Here is a 19,551-nt window from a genome sequence, read left to right on the forward strand (position 1 = left end):
GACTAAAAAGAAAATAAACAAGATCATGAAACTCTTTTTATAGGAAATGGGAACTGTAACTACCTCAATTCTGAACTCTACCTAAAACATAAATGTAGTGGGTTGATCCTCCTCCTCCACAGCTGAATCACTGTGAAGATGGGCAATGGAGAGAATATGATATGCCTTCATCTGTCTTTATGCAGGAAAGCCCCCATGCTGTGCCTCAAAGTCACAATCTGTAAAGTCATTTTATTTCACAAAGACGAACAGAGACCTTGTTAATAATATCTGCCCCTTACCAACCTTAGTAGAATGTTGTGAGACTGAATTAATGTCTGAAAGCATTTGGAACCCTGAAAATAATGTACTATATAAATACATTTTATTATTATTGCTATTATTGTACTTATGTCATTCTCAATTATTTGACATCATATATATTATATAAAATTTTACTTCCTTTTAGAGCAACTCTCTAGATGATAAAAAATAAAATAATTTTACAGTGAAATATGTGCATATTTTTAGAAAGAATACTATACAAAAATTCTTTTCAACCAAGTTGATTCAAAAAGTCAGAAGAAGAAAAATTATTTTCATGAATGATCTTTGAATGGAGTCTTATTGCTTTTTATAATCATGCTAAGCAGGTAAATGAAATAATAGAGCAATTGGACAATCCATTTTTATGATCAGACTAAAGTCATGGTATTGTAATTTTATAACGTTGACTATTATCATCTTTTTTACTCTTTTCATTCTCAAAATGTCTTGTCTATAGAGAATAAATTTGCCAGCATTACCCTTAGAGAGCCCACTTAGGTGTGGCCAGGAAACCTTTCTTCTCAAAAGTGCATTTCTGTCCTTTGCTGTTGATGGTCAAAGCCTACCAAAGAGAGCAAGAGTTTCTAGTGAATGATCCAGACTTATTTCAACACCACTCCTCCCTATCCCTGCTCTCTCTGTTTAGTGAAAACTTGCTCATGGTTCAGTGTCCAACTCCAATACCATCACCTCCATGAAACCTTTTCTGATCCCTTTAATCAGAAGTTATCTCCCTGAACTTAAGCACTACGTATCTATTTCTTTCACAGACTTATTTTCTACAGTCTGATAAATTATCAGCTATTTTATTTGCAACCTACTTGAATGCAAGTACTACTCTTTAAATATCTTTATTTCGCTAAATATCTTAAACATGTTTGTGAATATCTGCCTGAATAAACAAATGAGTGTTAATTCTCTCCATGGTATTAACTCTTAAAGTAGCTTAGCTATTTTTGAAGAGAAACTCTTCTATACTGCAACAAAGGATTTTGTAACTAAACATTTTTGTTTGTTTGTTTTTTTTTTTTACTAGAGGACCTTTCTAAATGTTTCTAAAATGTTAAAGTTTCAACTCTATGTTTCAGAGTAAGGTGTGAAACAGGTGCAACCTGAGTGCTTGAGTTAATGACTATGTGCTACAGAATATTTCATTTTAAACATATTTTCCCTTTGTGAAGGGCTGCCCTAATGGAATTCGCAACACCTGTCAACCAGATGCAGGGAGTAGGTAACCAGTAGCAAAATAAGGCAGATGAAATAAGTGGTGTAAGTTGTTTGACTGACTTAAATTTTGTTTCTAATGGGAATATTTTAGGTATCTTAATTACTTCCAGATAATCTATTCCAACGTTTTTATCACTCACAAAATATTTTTAGATATCAAACAGAATCCTAGCATGTAAATGACTTTTTTATGGTTAGTATTTTTATTGTATTTTAGACTCAGCATTCTCTTTTTTCTTTTATGGCTTACTTATTTCGTTAAATTAATGTGAACATATTCAGAGCAGACAATTGTTAGAGATGAAATGTAAATACATTCAATAAATTTAACTAAAATACTTTTATAATATACCACAGCAGACTAATGCCATCTGACTATTTTGATTTTTTTGAGACAGGGTCTTACTATGTTGCTCAGGCTTGTCTTGAGTTCCTGGGTGCAAGTGAAACTCCTGCCTCAGCCTCCTGAATAGCTAGTATTACAGGTATGTGACAGTCATGAGTATTTTTATTTTGAAGGCATCTTACAACAAAATCACACACTGACTTTACTTGCTATGAAAACAGAGTAAGAACAGTACAGAATTGTTTAAATCCATTTCCTTAGAATTTTATTTTTTCTTAAAGGTGGTGCAGATGATGGCATTCTGTTTTATTTGAGAAATCTATGTAGCATTATTTATTAGCAGTTGCTTCTGCATCTTTAGGAATTTGTGCTTTTAAAACAGTCTTGGTAGAATTCTTTATTTCTTTGTCAAAATTATGATTTTTATGGAATTATTATGAAGTACATTTTGTGTCTTCTTTGTAATATTTCACAGACTGTCTCAGGGTTCCACCTCCAGAATGTTTAAGCCAGTCTGGGGTGGGGTCTGAGAAAGTGCATTTTTATTAGTTCCAAGGTGAAGTTGATGCTGCTGGTCCAGGGACCACACTTTGAGAACCACTGTCCTAGACAAAGAGCTGGAGTTCTGGTTCTACCCCCACTTCCCAACAGAGGACTTTCACAATGTAGTTTCTTCTCTCTCCTAATTAAACCATCAGGACTGATGAAATGTACTAGTCAACTGAGAAATAGTGAAAGAGAATGCTGGCACCAAATTCATACTAGGTATTATGCCAAGTGTTTTGGGAGGTGCACATCAATAAATAAACAGTATTCTTGACCTTCAGGACCTGTCTTAGTCAGTTTGAGCTGCTGTAGCAGAATTCCAGAGAGTGGCTAAACAAGGGAAATTTGTTTCTCACAGTTCTGGAGACTGGAAAATCCAAGACAGGTGCCAACATATCCATCTGGTAAGGGCACTCTTCTTCATTTGCAGACAGTCGTTTTCGTCTTCTCCTTGTGTCCTCACAGAGGGAGAGCACCTTTCTCATGTCTGTTTTTAATCCCACGGCACTAATCCCATTGAATGGGGGCTCCACCTCCATAATTGAATTACCTCCCAAAGGCCCTAACTCCAAATGCCATCACATTTAGGATTTAGGCTTCAACATGTGAATTTGGGGGGACTCTAATATTCAGCCTATAGCAGGACCTTAGCATTCAGGAGGGTGAGTTGGCAAGTCATGCATGCATACCTACAACTGTAATGTATTGCAGAAGGTAATGGACATATGAAAGAGAAATAAAGGATTCATAATCAGTGAGATTATGACAGTGGGAACAACTAAAATTTAATTATTGTTGAGGGGATCTATGAAGCCTTCTTAGAATAAAGGATGGAGATTTTGTGTTTTTGTTCTTGACTTAAAAAAAGAGAATATAAAAATTATAAAGATTCTGTTTTTAGAATTATACTTTGAAATGGGCAAGAAAAGCAAAAAGAATATGTGTCCATCTTATTAATAATTTTCATTATGGTGAATAAAGCATTTAATGAGTATACTGAGCAAATATTTAACTGTATATAATTGAGTCATTTATATAATATGTTATATATCATACATATTTTTATATATTAATATATTTATTAGGATTATGAGTTTGGATATTTTATCTTATATCACTTGTGGAAATAATATAATTTTGAGCAGAGTGCTCTTGTTCCTCAAAAATATTTTATAGAAATATGTTATTTTTCTCCTTTGGTACAGACATTAGACAAAATCAAGAAACAGTTTAAAAAGAAAAAAATGTAACAAGAAAAAGAAAATCTGCAATGCAAGAAAGCATGAATTATTAAATGATAGGAAGTAATCGTTACCATTCATTTGATCTCGGGATTGAGCAGGATTATATACTTGTTTTTGCAGTCACTTCTCTGTAGTTCCTATCATCATTCATATACATAAACCTACACACTTATATGGAGACAGTAGTCTTTTAAAAGTGTTTACTTATTCATTCAAATGGACATGGCCAACATAGAAATAGTCTTTATTTTTTACAGAGTTTGCAGTCTAGTAGGGAAGATATATATTAAACAAATATATCCATAAATGTATGATTATACATTTTATTAAGTTATATGGAAGAAAAACAAAATTACGGTGTTTATGAGTGAAAAGAACAGTGAAAGGAGAATTCAGATTGCTGTAAAGGAAATCCAATGCAGAAAATACAATTTAAGTGAAGATCTTGAAGTAGAAATAAATGGTTTGCTAGGAAATGAAATACAGCCATTGTGACTGAAGCATAGTGATTCTGGGAGAGAGTGATATGAAGTGAGAAGGAGAGGGAAGTAGGGGTCAATGCTGAAAGGCCTTGTAGGTTTGTATTGTGTGTTAGTTGTATAGTGCCAAATAGCTTTTAAGCGTCTTTTCAGCTTCAGTCTCTTTTTATACATTAATGTTATACATTAGAATTATTTACTTGCTCAAAAAATAGCAATACCAGCTCAATGAGGGTTAGAAAAAAGAAGTCATAGATGGAAGTGTCATAGATGGAAACGTCACTGAGACAGTGATTTGTTGCATGAGATTTACTGGGGAGCAACATCTTTAAGAGAAGGGAGGAGGAAGTTTGAGGGAGAAGTTGAATTGCATCAGGAGGTCTCAGCTCTAGGATCTGGATGGCCCTTTATATTGGTCCCAAACCGAGGCAAAGGCTCTGGGCCTATGTACTCTGTCAATTCCCAGTCATTGATTGAATCCAGGCTGGGGACAGGATAACAAAATCTACCTGGGGCAGGGCAACTGATTTTCTCCAGTGAGATATAGTTATGAACAGTCAGCAGCCAGCACTCCTGGCAGTTGGAACTTTGGGTTTGGTTCTGTAGGTAAGAATGAGACATGATGAGCTCCTGCAGTCCTGGCCACTGCTTCACAAAGAACCCCATAGTGATGTGATATAGCACAGCAGACATGCTTGTTGTCTTTTTTTTTTTTTTTTTTTTTTTTTTGAGATGGAATCTTGCCCTGTCACCCAGGCTGGAGCTCAGTGGTGCGATCTCGGCTCACTGCAACCTCCGCCTCCCGGATTCAAGCAATTCTCCTGCCTCAGCCTCCTGAGTAGCTGGGATTATAGGTGCCCACCACCACACCCGGATAATTTTTTGTATTTTTAGTAGAGACATGATTTCGCTATGTTGGCCAGCATGATCTCGAACTCGTGACCTCAGGTGATCTGCCCACCTTGGCCTCCCAAAGTGCTGGTATTATAGGTGTGAGCCACTGCACCCGGCCATGCTTGCTGTCTTTAGCCACACAGGTTATCTTCAGTTTTGCAAGGAGAAACCATCCCTCAGATAAGTAGGTGGAGGACAGGGAAAGGAGAAATTTATTTGCATAGTCTTTTCTGTCTCCTATTTTCCACTTATCAGCGTTTACCCCATAACCCATGCCTCTTAGGAAGCCATATTCTATGCTCTGCATTGTGGGATTTCATTCATAAAATGCACTCTCCTCAGGAGAGAGAAAGGAGGAGACAACCAAGGGAAGTAGAGAAAGCATATCCAGTTGAATAGGTAAAGCATGTAGCCTAGTACTTGGCTCATAGTAAATGTTCAATAAATAGCTAACACTTACATAGCACCTTACTGTGTACCAGCCAATATTTTGAGCATTTTACATTGATTAACTTATCTCATTCTCACAATAATTTAATGGAAAAGATACTAATACTAATATATTTACATTTTACAAATGAGGATATTGCAGCTCAGAGGGTAAACAGCTAGTAAGGAGCATAGCAGAGCTGTTATAATCAGGTGCCATTTCAGAATCTGCGCTCTTGGCCAGGTGCGGTGGCTCAGGTCTGTAATCCCAACACTTTGGGAAGCCAAGACAGATGGATTGCCTGAGGTCAGGAGTGGCCAACATGACGAAACACCATCTCTATGAAAAATACAAAAATTAGCTTGGCGCGGTGGCACGCGCCTGTAATCCCAGCTGCTTCGGAGATTGAGGCAGGAGAATTACTTGAACCAAGGAGGCAGAGGTTGCAGTGAGCTGAGATTGTGCCACTGCACTCCAGCCTGAGTGACAGAGCAAGACTCCGTCTCAAAAAAACAAAAACAAAAACAAAAACAGAGTCTATGCTCTTAATCACTCCACTATATTGTGTCTATTATTATTGCTATCATTATTAGAATATGTAAATACTTTATTATCCCTATAAATATCATTAGCAAAATACATTCAAATATGTAAAGCTTTTCAAGAGTTTCAGTAATTTTTATCTTTATTTTAAAACTATATCAGAAAATGTTTTATAGATTTGAAAACAAGGCAGGAAGTCTTGGAACTTATTCAAATTTCTTTATATGGTAGAAGACAGGATTATAAGATAAAAGAAAATATGCGTGGCTAATTCAATAAAAATATATTTGGCATAATATTTCTTGTGTCAGGAAGATGACAGCCTGGTCTGGAGTTAGAAAATCTGCAAACACAGAGGTTCTAATTCCATTTCTGCCATTAACTTATTTGTTAATCACAGTAGGTCATTTAATCTCTTTATGTGTTTCTATATTTGCAAAATAGAGTAATTAGTAAAAGCTATACTATATATATCAGAGGATTTTTTTTCTTTCAGGATAGAAATGAGAAAATACATCTGAAATGTAAAAACAGAAAAACAATCTATTTAAATATCTTAGAAGTACTGCATTTAAAAAACCTCCACATTAAAAATATAGGTAATTTTTATAATTTTGTAGGGAATCCTAGTTAGAATGGTCTCCATCCTCTTATTTTTAATGAGATCATAATTTTTATTGCATCCTGCACACTGAGCAATATCTTCACCCTGCTGATATAACAAAAATTTATATATCAAGAATAATTTATTTAGCAATTCCTACTTCATCATTCAACAAAGAATGTTTGACAAAAATATTACTGCCTTGTTCAGTATATCCACACACTCTCAAATATTACAAGAAATCAATTTGGAACCTAAGAATTGATTTTTTTCAATAATTGGATGAATTTATTAAATTAACTACTTTTTTGTGTTTTGAGATGACACCAGATGAGTGTTTTTAGTGTTTCCTACACGTTTTCTTTTTACACTGGAAAGTAACATTCTTTTCCATTATCTCACAGGTTTAGTTCGCTGTGCCATGCCACTCTATACATACTGTTTTTATTTTACATTTCCATATTCTGAAGATGGACTGTTTTTACTACTTAAAATAACTTACACTTTTGATTTTGTATCCAAGTTCTATGTACATCTTTGTACCTTACCCGTTCATATATGTTTTCAATTATATTAGGCCTTTCTTCTTATATAAGAGCTTTTCATATTTATTAAATTATTTATAGAGCACGAACTTCCCTATAGATTTTTTATTTTTATGATTGCTTAGAAAATTACTGTACTTACATTTAGAGTAATATAAAATTACATACATGCATTTCTGAGTAATTATCTTTACAGTGGTGGTTATCTGGTTAATTTTTATTTTTTTCATAATAACAATAGTAAAGATTAAAATAAATAATGTATGCACTTTTTAATGTAATGTATGATTGTTATTTTTCCTAGCAAAAATTCTCATTTATTCATATGTAACTGCCTTGAAATTTGTACTTTAAGGACAAAGAAAGGTCACCAATCCCTCTAACTCCTAGTTCTTTGTCAAAAATGGACACAGTTAATGAGGTTTGTTTGGTACAGAACAAATTCTCAGACACAGATAGAGATCCTTTCAATGGAAACAAATTTGTTTGGCTTTACCAGGTTACTTAGCGATTCATAATAGCCTTGAGATGCAGGTCAGAGAGGTCATTGTACCAGCTTGCCAACACAATCTAAACCTGCAGCTAGCCTGGCTCTGTGGGTGCAGAAGCCCCCAAAATACTATGCATAAAGTAAAACAGGCTATTTTCTGACTCCTTTTTTCATATTAATAAGCAATTTTCAAGAGAAGGGTGGCAAAATGGGGGCCATGCCACTCCAAGTAATTCATTTATTTTGCAATTTAATCTTATGTTGAAAAAAATTGCTCTGCTGCAATAGCATAGCTTGGTGATTTTTAAACGTCAGTGTGTTTCATAAGTAACCTTGTATGAAGTATTGTATTGGTAGCCTTTAACAGAAAATTGCAACAAAAATATTTCTAGACATTGAAGTAGAAAGGAGAATCTCTTTTATTTTTTGAATTTTTTCCTCTACTTTCCTCAGATATCTTTGAGAAAAATGCTCAATTTATTTAAAACTTTACTTACAGAACTAGACACTAAGTTACATACCTACTTTAAAAAAAAAGTATAGTACAATTTCAAAACATTATTTTAACACAAAAAGTTAAGTTTTTCCTTGAAAATAAAGGATTTATTTTTCTCCATATTTGATATCATAATCTGTTTAGCAAGTGTTTTCACATAGTATACTTAAAAGCTTTTTTTGTTCATATTTCTTAGATACACATAAATAATGAAAAGTTTCATTATTTTAATAGAATTTATTATGCTTAGAAAAGACTTGCACTTTCTCACCTAATTTAGCTTTTATTCGAATTATCTACATAATTGGACAAAATGTCAGCCTTTGAAGTGCAAGATAATATTTGTAATCTTATTGGTATTGTTTGAACTGTTAACTGAAGTAAACCTACAATAAATTAAGTGTATGTATAAAACCTGTCACATTTTTTAAATTAGACCATTAGTTAGTATGCAAAATAAATGATTAGAGATTTGAAAATACAAATCTAAAATGTAAGGGAAAACAGTAGCTCAGATGCTTTCTTGGGAGATTTAAGTATGTCCAAAAAAGTTCATCTTAAAGCAAAAAACCCTGATAATTTAGTAAGACACTTACTTTGCATTTGATATGAGTATTTTCTCAGCTTTGAATTAATTATAATATACTCATTTGATCTCAAAAACTTAATCACCGAAAAATCACATAAATGCCTTCTAAATTTTGCAAAGAGTCTTGTAGAAAATGCAGGTGAGATAGATTACACCACTGATTTGGATGGATATGGATGATTGTTGCCCCTCAAAAAAAACGGATTTATCGTCAGTGAAAGAATTAAAATGTGAACACATAGTATCATAAATAACTGCAAATGGTTTTGATGCAGGAAGGCACTGGAGGAGTTTGCAGAAATGAAAGAAAGAGAAGAGAAGAAAGCTAACCTCGAAAGGGAAGAGAAGAAAAGAGATTACCAAGCCCGAAAGATGCATTACCTCCTCAGCACAAAGCAGGTTGGTCTACCTGTCCCTGACAGCTCCTGTAAGCCACTTGGGCCCCTAGCCTGACAGAGATAAACTAGCAGGCTGAATGGGACATGACTTGTTGAAAAGATATCACAAAGACACTACTTCGAGTTCAATTTCGTGCTTCTGTGTAGGTGCGCGCAGGCACCATGACTCGTCTGTGACAGCGGCTTCATAGAGGCAGCCGCTGCGATGCTGGCAGAAAGGTCCAAGTCAGCAGTGTGATCTGCCACGGTGATAACACAACACGAAGGGCATAACCTCGCTTTCAAAACTCATTCTGAATGGCTTATTGTTGTGTTGTGAATTGATCAAGAACTAACAAGTTATTAGGCTGAAGTGGCTTTCATGTTTTCTCTTTTAATTGAGCTAATGTTGAGATTAAAACCATTTTTTGACCCTTTCTAAATTTTGATGGAAGTTTTCAGGTAAAGCTTTTAACAAAATTGTTTCAGCAATTACATCTTCTTATAGAAATATAATCATGAAATTTGGAATACTTAGACATTTATTTTACAATGCTTGCTAAAATGTCAATACTTTGGATTTTGTCCTGGTTACTAGGAAAGAATACATGGCATGTGGAATAGTCTCAAAAAAAAAAAATACAGTTCTAAAAAAGCATGAATTTGGGGGTTGAGATGTGTTTTGTTACTAGGGAGCTAGTCAGGAAACTAATAATTTCTGGGTCTTTATTTTTTTCTCATAGACCTTCAAGTCTTATGTTGTAGTTTTGGCCAGTCACATAATCGAATGTCTCCAGGCAGGGGCAAGTCAAGTCCCAGTGGTGAAGGGTGAGTCCCAAGACTGAATGTCATCCTTAGAGGCATCCAAATTAAAAAAATATATTAAATCCTGGGCTGGCCATGTACATTTGGAACATAGATCTAGCCTCTGCTTGGTAGTTGAAATATCAATACTTTTTAATCATGGTGACTATCTTCATATTTACTTGGATTTGTGTAGCTGAGTTATCTTCATGTGACAGGTAAGGAAACAAACTCAGAGGTGTTACGTGGCTGAGTTAGAGATACAAAGCTAGTAGAAATAGACATGGCACTCAGCACTCTAAGGTCACTGGACTTCAAATACTTAGGTAATAATTTAAAGATCCTTTTAAAAATTGAAAGTCAAAATATTTTAACTTTTCATTAAAATCTATAGTAGTAACAGTTTTAGTTGTATAATTGAAGTGCTACATTTTTATATAGAATTTCAAATAAAAAAATCCTTTTTGCAGCAATTTTTTAACTTTAGTTATTAGTAATTTCAACTTTCATTAAACTAAGAGTACTATTAATACCCTTATTTCTTTAAATCTGATATTTTGTTTTTTACCATACATTTGTTAATCGTAGTAACTCTGAACATCTTTATACTCTGAATCTTTCTTAATATGAGTTCTAGTTGTGCTAAGTATACTTATGATGGGTATTGTAATACAGAAAGCATTTTTTAAAATAGTGAAATCATTTTTTTTTTTAAGAGGGAGCGAAAAAGAGTCTCACCCTGTTGCCCAGGCTGCAGTACAGTGGCGTGAGCTTGGCTCACTGTAGCTGAGATTACAGAGTAGCTGAGATTACAGAGTAGCTGAGATTACAGGCACCCACCACCACGCCAGGCTAATTTTTGTATTTTAATAGAGATGGGGTTTCACCATGTTGGTCAGGCTGTTCTTGATCTCCTGACCTCAAATGATCCCCCCACCTCGGCCTCCCAAACTGCTGAGATTAAAGGCGTGAGCCACCACACCTGGCCTAAAATAGTGAAATTGTATTTAACTGAACATTTGTTAATTCTGTTTTATTCAAGGTTGTTGAGATACTGAGTATCTAGTGAAATGATTTAGAAAGTCCATGAAGACTCAGTTTTTTTTTTTAACTAATAAAAATAATCTGACAGCAAATATCTATGGAGTGCTTATCATGTGCCAAACAGTATTGTAGAGACTTTCTATGCATTATTTCTTTAACTAATTTAATTTCATTTCATTTTTTAAATTAAGCACCTGGTTTGACAAAGAATTTTCACAAACCTGACTAAAACACTTGAATCATAGACCTTAATGGATTTTCAGATATTACCGTTGTGTTTTAAGTATATTTGTATTAACATATACAAGCTGTCAATGCGTTTTTCTCCTTTATACCATATAGGCTGCTGATAATATCAATGTGTGTAAACTTTACTTTAGTGATCCCTAGTCTCCAAAACTCCTTGGCATCCAATAAAATAATTGTTTTTGAGGCACTATGGCAAGGTTGAAAGAACCCAAGTATTGTCATCAGACAGAGCTGAGTTGACATCCCAGCTCTCCCACTAAGGGTAATATATTAGAAGATTACCTTCAGTTTTCTGAGCCTTTTCTTCACTCTGCATTTGTGGGATAATGAAATCCACCTTGGAAGAATGTTATGAGGATTAAATGTCATGTATTTAAAACAGTGCCAGACCCTTAGAGGGCATTCAGTAAATGGTATCAATCATATTATTAGAATTCAACCACAGGTAAACCTAATGTTTTCTTCTTTAATTTTCTTCCATTAATCTTACCAATTGGAAGCATTCATTTTCTCAATTCTTTTCTTGGCTTTCCTTTAGTTATTAAAAAAAAAAAAAATTAGTTAGAAATCTCTATACTGGTGTCCCCCACCTCCATTTGACACTTGACTTCACAGACCTGAGGACATTACAGGTGAAACTGTATTCTCAAATCGCTTCCCTTGGAGAGAAATATTACAAAAATAACAGGGATTTTCATTTGGACCTGGTCAGTTGGTAAACTTCATCATAGTGATCTTAATATTTGATCACAGGTAACTAGAGATGAAAAGACAACCCTTTGAACCTATAGAGCCACTTTTGTTTCCAAGACAAACTTTTTGTGTGTGTGGTGGTAAAATAGAATAGCAGTGTCATCTTAGTCTCATCTGTTCATTTTGTTCAAGGGATTAGTTGTACTGACAGAATGATACTGGAAAGTTCATATGTTCTATTCCTTATATCCCAACAGATTTGCTTTACTTAGCTTTTAATCAGTATTTTTTCATCCTGATATAAAAAAGTTGAACTTTAAAACATACTACAAGTCACAACTATTAATACAAACTGTCTCCATCTAAACAAAAGCATGCAACACTAAGATTTAATAAATACAATAAACATTAATCTTAACTTAAATTCACCAGTTAATCACTTCCAATAATATTTTTAGTACCTGCCATCTAATAGTAGTGTGCTAGGACTTTAGTATATATAAATATATACTATTTAATCTTTAACCGCAAAAAGCGCTAAGCCTAATTTCAGTCTAATGTCAATTTTTTTGTAGATGGAAATTGCCAACTTTTCACTACTCTTTATATAGGCGATCTCACTGAAATTAGTAACCATTTATACTTATGATTTTGCTGATGTGCTATTTTATTTTAATAAAAAAATAACATAACCTTCCTTCCTGAGCCTAAGGAAGATTCAGAGAATAAAAGACACATATTTCAATCTGAGTGTTGTTAGTAATTTTTACAGCATGTCTGGGTTGTTGGGGAGAAATTAAGCTGCAGATTTCAAAATATTCCTTACTTAGTTGTTTACAAATTAATTTCATTGTTTGTTTTAAGATTTTGATTTCAAATTATATTTGTAGACCTTTAAGTACAAATAAAAGCCAAATAAGAATTAATAATATTTATTTTAAAAGATTTGTATCAATTTTAACGTTCAGTTCCTGCAGATATTTGAAAATTCTCCAAGTAAATATTCAAGTTTGAATAATTTTATAAAAAGTATATCAGGATAGGAAAAGCTTTATTGGTCTGCTTAAAAGGAATAAATCTAATAGCATTTTTAGCAAAGAGGGGGACATTATTTATATTGATGATTTATATTGGCGATTGGTGATTAGGAATGATGTTAGTATGGTTTATAGAATAGTAATTTTTACATTACATTTTTATTGTTCTAATAGCTTACTTTAGATGAGTAGAAATAAAACAATTTTGACAGTGCTTCATAGAAGATAATTTTGTAAGTCAAAATTGTATTTGTGAATTCAGATATAGATGGTGTAAGATTATGAGTTTTTTAATATATTAGTAATTTTAGGATGATTATGCTGATATACTCATATACTCATATGCTGATTGCAAAGTTTTAAAGTCAAGTTTAAGCTTATATTTAGTACAAATTCAATGTATACCTTAAAATATTTCCAAAAGCTATTACTAATTTTTGATGGTATTAATTATCTCATCTTTATTCAAGCAAATATGTTAGTGCTAATAGAAATTACACAAGTAAATAACTAATATTACAATGAGTGAATTAATAGACCCCTCAGGGTTTTATTAATTAAAAAGTTCGAGTCATATTAAAACACCTTTTGTATATGTTTATTTCAATCAGAAAGCAGAATATGGTAACTTATTTGCATAAATAATCAATCACCATTTACTAGTAGTAATAAGGTTAATTTGTTGCTACAGACATAATAGGATTAGTCAATTATATTTCCCAGAAAATACTATTTGGTATGCACCCCATCACCTGTAAAACAGGATTGGGTTTAGCACCCTTATTAAATGAACACATCAAAAAATCTTTGTCCCTGTAAAAGTTTTATGAAAGGAAGGCTAATTTTGGTTGATTTGGATAAAGTAAAATGCAAATATTGCGTCCATTTGTAAATTTAATTTATCTTTCTCTAAAGATTGGTTACTTAATAAAGTTATTTATTTTGATTCAGCAACTAGTCAAACTAAATCTAACACATATAAGACATATTTCCTTTGAAGAAAATCTCATTTGCAGATTTGTTTTATTCCAAATAAACTGACTTTCATTCCCCTGCCCTTGTTCTTAGGTAATAAATTATGTTGTCTGCTCCACCTACTGGTGGATATATGCAAAGGCTTATTGTTGGATTTAGTAAAAGATGCCTGTAAAATATTGCCAGAATTTTTGAGAGTCTTCTTGGAGATTAGAAAAATTGCAGACAAATGTAAAATTCAAGATCCAAATTATAAAAGGTTAGTTTGGAAATATTAGTTATTACGTAGAATTATACACGGTAATAGTTATCTTATTAGTGAAAATGTTACCCTGTTTTTCATTTTAATGTGATAATAAAAAAGGTAAATAAACATAAAATATACATATAACTCAGTACAACTATGTCTATTTTATTTTAGAGTGGCATTTAAGAGTTTACACATATTGAAATTAAAACCAAAGTAGAAACAAATTTACTTCAATTAAAATTGTTACATGTATATAATGGAAATAATTTTCATGTCATAATTTATATGATAGATTTTTGATATTTTTCCTCACCCCCCACTAAAGTAGTGAAAATATTACTGAAATAACTATTTTATTTATTATTTTAAAAAGACCCTATACTGTGTTTAATACTGATAAAATTTTACTTTGAATTATATTTTTGAGGAAGCCAAAATGGTTTCAGCTACTTTTTTCCCAAATGATATTAAATCATATTTGTATAGAGAAAGACTGTCTTAATTTTAAAAATTAAACTTGGCCAGGCACAGTGGCTCACCCCTGTAATTCCAGCATTTTGGGAGGCCAAGGCGGGTGGATCCCGAGGTCAGGAGATCGAGACCATCCTAGCTAACACGGTGAAACCCGTCTCTACCAAAAATACAAAACATTAGCCAGGCGTGATGGCAGGCGCCTGTGGTCCCAGCTACTCGGGAGACTGAGGCAGGGGAATGGAGTGAACCTGGGAGGTGGAGCTTGCAGTAAGCTGAGATAGTGCCACTGCACCCCACCCTGGGCGACAGAGCGAGCCTCCATCTCATAAATAATAATAATAATAATAAAAATAAAATAAATAGATAAACTTGACATACCCATAATTAATTGGTAGTCTGTTGATATGAAAAACAGTTTTATAAGACAAATCCTTTTTTAAAAACTTAATTTCCAGGATGCAAATCTTATAAGGTGAAAAATATTTAAATCAGGAAAATTTTGACCGGGTGTGGTGGCTCACGCCTGTAATCCTAGCACTTCGGGAGGCCAAGGATGGCAGATCACTTGAGGTCAGGCGTTCGAAACCAGCCTGGCCAATGTGGTGAAACCCCGTATCTATTGAAAATACAAAAAAATTAGTTGGGTGTGGTGGCAGACGCCTGTAATCCCATCTACTGGGAGGCTGAGGCAGGAGAATCGCTTGAACCCGGGAGGCAGAGGTTGCAGTGAGCTGAGATCGCACCACTGCACTCCAGCCTGGGTGAAAGAGCAAGACTCTGACTCAAAAAAAAAAAAAAAATTAATTATTCCAAATCATTTATTGCTTTCAATTCTATCTTTTGAGTATCTAGGTGGAGAGATCTTATGCATATCAAGTGCTCAATATGTGATTATTCACTTTTACTTTGAGATGATGAAGCCCTAGAAAAATGGCAGCCTTACCATGTGCACCTGCCAACGTGTGTGCATATGTGTGGGTATGTGTATCTATGTGCCATATGTCTTTGTATATTTGGTATATTTGGAAAGTACCTTTGGAGAGGCTATACCGTTGCCTAATGTGTGGGTACTGCATTGCACATTGCGTATGTGTGGGTATGTGTATCTATGTGTCATATGTCTTTGTATATTTGGTATATTTGAAAAGTATCTTTGGGGTGACAGGGAAACTCAAGAGTAATGTTAAGATGTACCTGCAATGACTTTCTGGAGCACATATTTGGACCTTATAGACCTTATCTCAAAACCACTTTTCTGACTTGGAAAACATTGATTTTGTTCCTTTCTAGTTTCTTAGTTGGACCTTTTTTCCGTCTTTTGTATTTCCATGATATTTATGCAAAAGGATGTATGCCTTGATACTTATGGTTGCCAATAGTACCCTTATCTTCACTGCACTGAATATTATATTTATGATCTTTGTGGTTTGATGCAAACTGAGTTTGAGCATTCACGTGTTCTTTGTGAAATTTTTCAGGCTTTTTTTTTTTTTTTTTTTTCTGTGTGTGTGTGTTTTCTATTTTCCAAATCAGACATTACATTAAACAATCCACGATTCTAAACTATCCCCAGTTAACCAAGGTTTTGAAGTAGTTGACTCTTCTTCATTTTTTGCTATCATCTTTCAATTCATCATTCTAGGTGTCTTTCAAATCAGTCCCTTCATATTTATTTCCTGAACACTGAGCAATTGTAATAGTCTCTCAAATGATTTTCTTTTTAAGTCTTTTGTCCTTTAACCCAGTATATTTACCACCATCAGGTAAATCTTTCTAAAAGAGCATTTTTATTTCATTTATCTTTGCAGTTTGTAAGCCTCCAAAGCTACCCTGTTATCCATAGGATAAAATCCATATTTTTCAGCATAAGTGTTCAAAATTCTTTATAATCTGACTTCACTCTGCTATTCAGTCTGATCTGCCTCTGCTCCTCAATATGAGCATACTGATACAGTCTGACTTTGTATCCTAGAGAAATTTATCATAAGATTCTCTCTCTCTCTCTCTCTCTCTCTCTCTCTCTCTCTCTATATATATATATATATATATATATATATATATATATATATATATGAGGTAGAGGTAGGTGACTTCTGGTGACTTGTCATATTGTGGAAATTCAGAAGCCTCCCCTCTGCCTCTCACAGAAAAGGAGAAATATGTTACACGCTTTTTGCTAATACTTTGAATTTTACTGTTACTTTACCATTAAAGATGTATTTCTTTCTCCTATTAAATTTAGATAACTAATTTAGATTATTTTTAGAAAGGAGATATTTTAGCTTTCAGGTTGTCCTTAATGGTATATCTTAGTGAAAATTGATACATTGTGAACAGCTTCTGATAAGAATGGGAGAGAAAAGTACATTCAGAGACCTGAGGCAATACCTAGAGTATAAAGACCCAAATCGACATAAAGTTGGTAAGAAAGAGATCCAGGGATGCTGAAGGGTGTAATGCATTCATGGGATGTCTGGGGAGGAAAGTAGGTATTTATGGCACTAAAAAGAATATTAAGAGGACATGCAGAAGAAATGTATCAGTTGTGTCATTTTGCTTAGGGTCACTGCTATTTAGCATCAATTATTAACACAGCATTCTCCAAAACCAATTCTTAATTCTTACATTCCCTGCCACTTATTTAGCAAACTTATTCAGGAGTTGGAAAGGTCTAGTAATAAGACAGAGTTATGGATGTATGGTTTGGGAAGTAGATTCATATGTTTTACATGAAGGATCTTATATTTGCTTTTGCTAACTCCCCAGTAGTTTGTATGAATGTTTTCATGCAGAAAAATTTAACAATAGGAGCTCACACTGACAGAGGCGCCACTCATCGAAATGTGCTAGAGCAGCATGGGATCTTTAGGATGATATTTCCAGCGTTCTCTTTTAACCGATTAAAGAAATTAAGACTAGAAGATGAAGCAACCTGCTCAAGGTCACACAAATAGTTTGAATACATTCTGTAAAGCTGGGCATCCTCAGTATACCATGGTCACAAAATAAACCTGAGTTAGTCATCTACATCTGCGATCTACACCTGGTTCACCTAAATAAACCCTACATGGAAGGAACTGTATCCTACTTTTATGACTGTCCAGCCATCCTTCTTTAAAGGATATTCACTGGTTTTTCATTGAATTCCCTTTTATCTCTTTCTCTGAAATGGTTTGGTACTTATAAGAAACATCGATTCTAAGTGAGTTCATGTACAAAGATAAAAACTAGGGCCTGTATATAGAAGCATAAAGAAAGCCAGAATGTAATTTAGATATCTATAGTACCTTCTGGTGAATTGCTCAAAGCAATTTATTGTATCTATTTTCAGAATATTCTATAAAGCAGAAATTATCCTTCTGGTGACTACAATGTTGTTTGGGACTCTTTTTCCCCCCCTTTGGACCCTTGGTAGATTTATTCTTTCAAGATTACGTAGAGATCTGACTTACGATCTTTGGATCCATAGTTTAAGAGGCAGGCCCTCAAGTTTGGACATTTATTCTTAATCCCAAGTGAACAGCTCACATCACAAAATCATCACATAATTTGTTACTACTGGCAGTCTCTGTGCAGAAAGGCCAAGGACTGAACTAGCATGGAGAATGAATTATCTATTAACTTTTACATTTTATTTCCTCCCTCTTTAACATTGTAGTTTTTATTATCCTGTAATATATGAAAGGGATGGCATTATTATCCATTGTCAGTTCTCTTTGAAGAGACAGAGCAACGTGGTTTTAAAAAAAAAAATCTTGTTGTGTTCTCGAATGAATTCCTTTTCTGCTCTTCTTTTAACTTTTAACTCTTGCCGTCTTTTAACTACCTCACATCTAAGAAAGTGGCAACGATTTCCGAAAGAGGCAAGAATAAAATAAAAATTAATTAAAAGAGAGCCACTTAAGTAGAAAAGTGCCTTAGCTCTTTCCCTTATGTATTTTTTGCTTTTAAGTGTGCAGCATTTTAAAATAAATTATTTAGCAAAACACATTATAAACCTCCCCGTTATGTATGACTGGGGGCAGATCCATGTGTTATGGGCCTGAAGCTTATACAATTTGGGGAGTACACCTTTAAGGATAAAATATGCAAAGTTTCAAATACAAGAGGATAAGTTCATTATTTCTTTTTTCTTTAGAGACAGAGTCTCGCTCTGTCACTCAGGCTGGAGTGCAGTGGCATGATCACAGCTTGAATTCGTGGGCTCAAGTGCTCTCCTACCCCAGCCTCTAGTAGCTAAGACTACAGGCAGGTGCCACCACACCTGGCTAGGTTTGTTCACATTTTTTATAGAGATAGGGTCGTGCTGTGTTGCCCAGGTTGCTCTCAAACTCCTGGCCTCAAGTAATCCTCCTGCCTCAGCTTCCCAAAGTGCTGAGATTACAGGCATGAGCCACCACAACTGGCAATAATTTTTATAATGAGAAAGGAAATCATTTCAAGCACATTTCAAATTTTAATGGTCTGATACTACCCAACATCTTAGAAGTCTAAAAATATAGCATAGTGCTTTAATGAACTGCCTGGCACAGCTCTGGAGCATTTGTTTTCTATATTTTGACTTCATACTCTTTGATTGCTTCTTTTTTGACAATAATGTTATTATACTTTCTGAAGTGAGAAGAGATGGATTATTTACCTTTTTGTTCTGACAACATTGATCTAAATTTTCATTACTATAAAAGTGTTGTATAATGTGTTATGTTGAGTATATTTTTGAAAGGAGAGTCTTCCATTTTGTATAGAAAATTGTAAGAATTGGATTCCCCATTTATGATTTACACATCTGAATGTCGGAATAATTTTTTACAGACTAGCTTTGGGCTGGGTACATTTTAAACCTCACTTCTTCCCCATACTCACAAACTTTGGTGGTGAGGCACTTTAGCAAGTTCCTATTGCAATGAAG

General features: G+C 34.0%; 1 protein-coding gene across 1 annotated transcript in view; it reads left to right on the forward strand.

Annotated features, from left to right (window-relative positions):
* Nucleotides 1–19,551, forward strand: part of SPATA17 (spermatogenesis associated 17) — a 225,563-nt gene that overhangs the window by 85,985 nt on the left and 120,027 nt on the right. Inside the window, exon 6 of the mRNA XM_023203722.1 lies at nucleotides 9,015–9,138. Within this exon, the coding sequence (XP_023059490.1) occupies nucleotides 9,015–9,138 (124 nt within the window). The remainder of the gene's footprint in view (nucleotides 1–9,014; nucleotides 9,139–19,551) is intronic.

This window comes from Piliocolobus tephrosceles, chromosome 1 (genome assembly GCF_002776525.5).
Source record: "Piliocolobus tephrosceles isolate RC106 chromosome 1, ASM277652v3, whole genome shotgun sequence".
NCBI classification, from domain to species: domain Eukaryota; kingdom Metazoa; phylum Chordata; class Mammalia; order Primates; family Cercopithecidae; genus Piliocolobus; species Piliocolobus tephrosceles.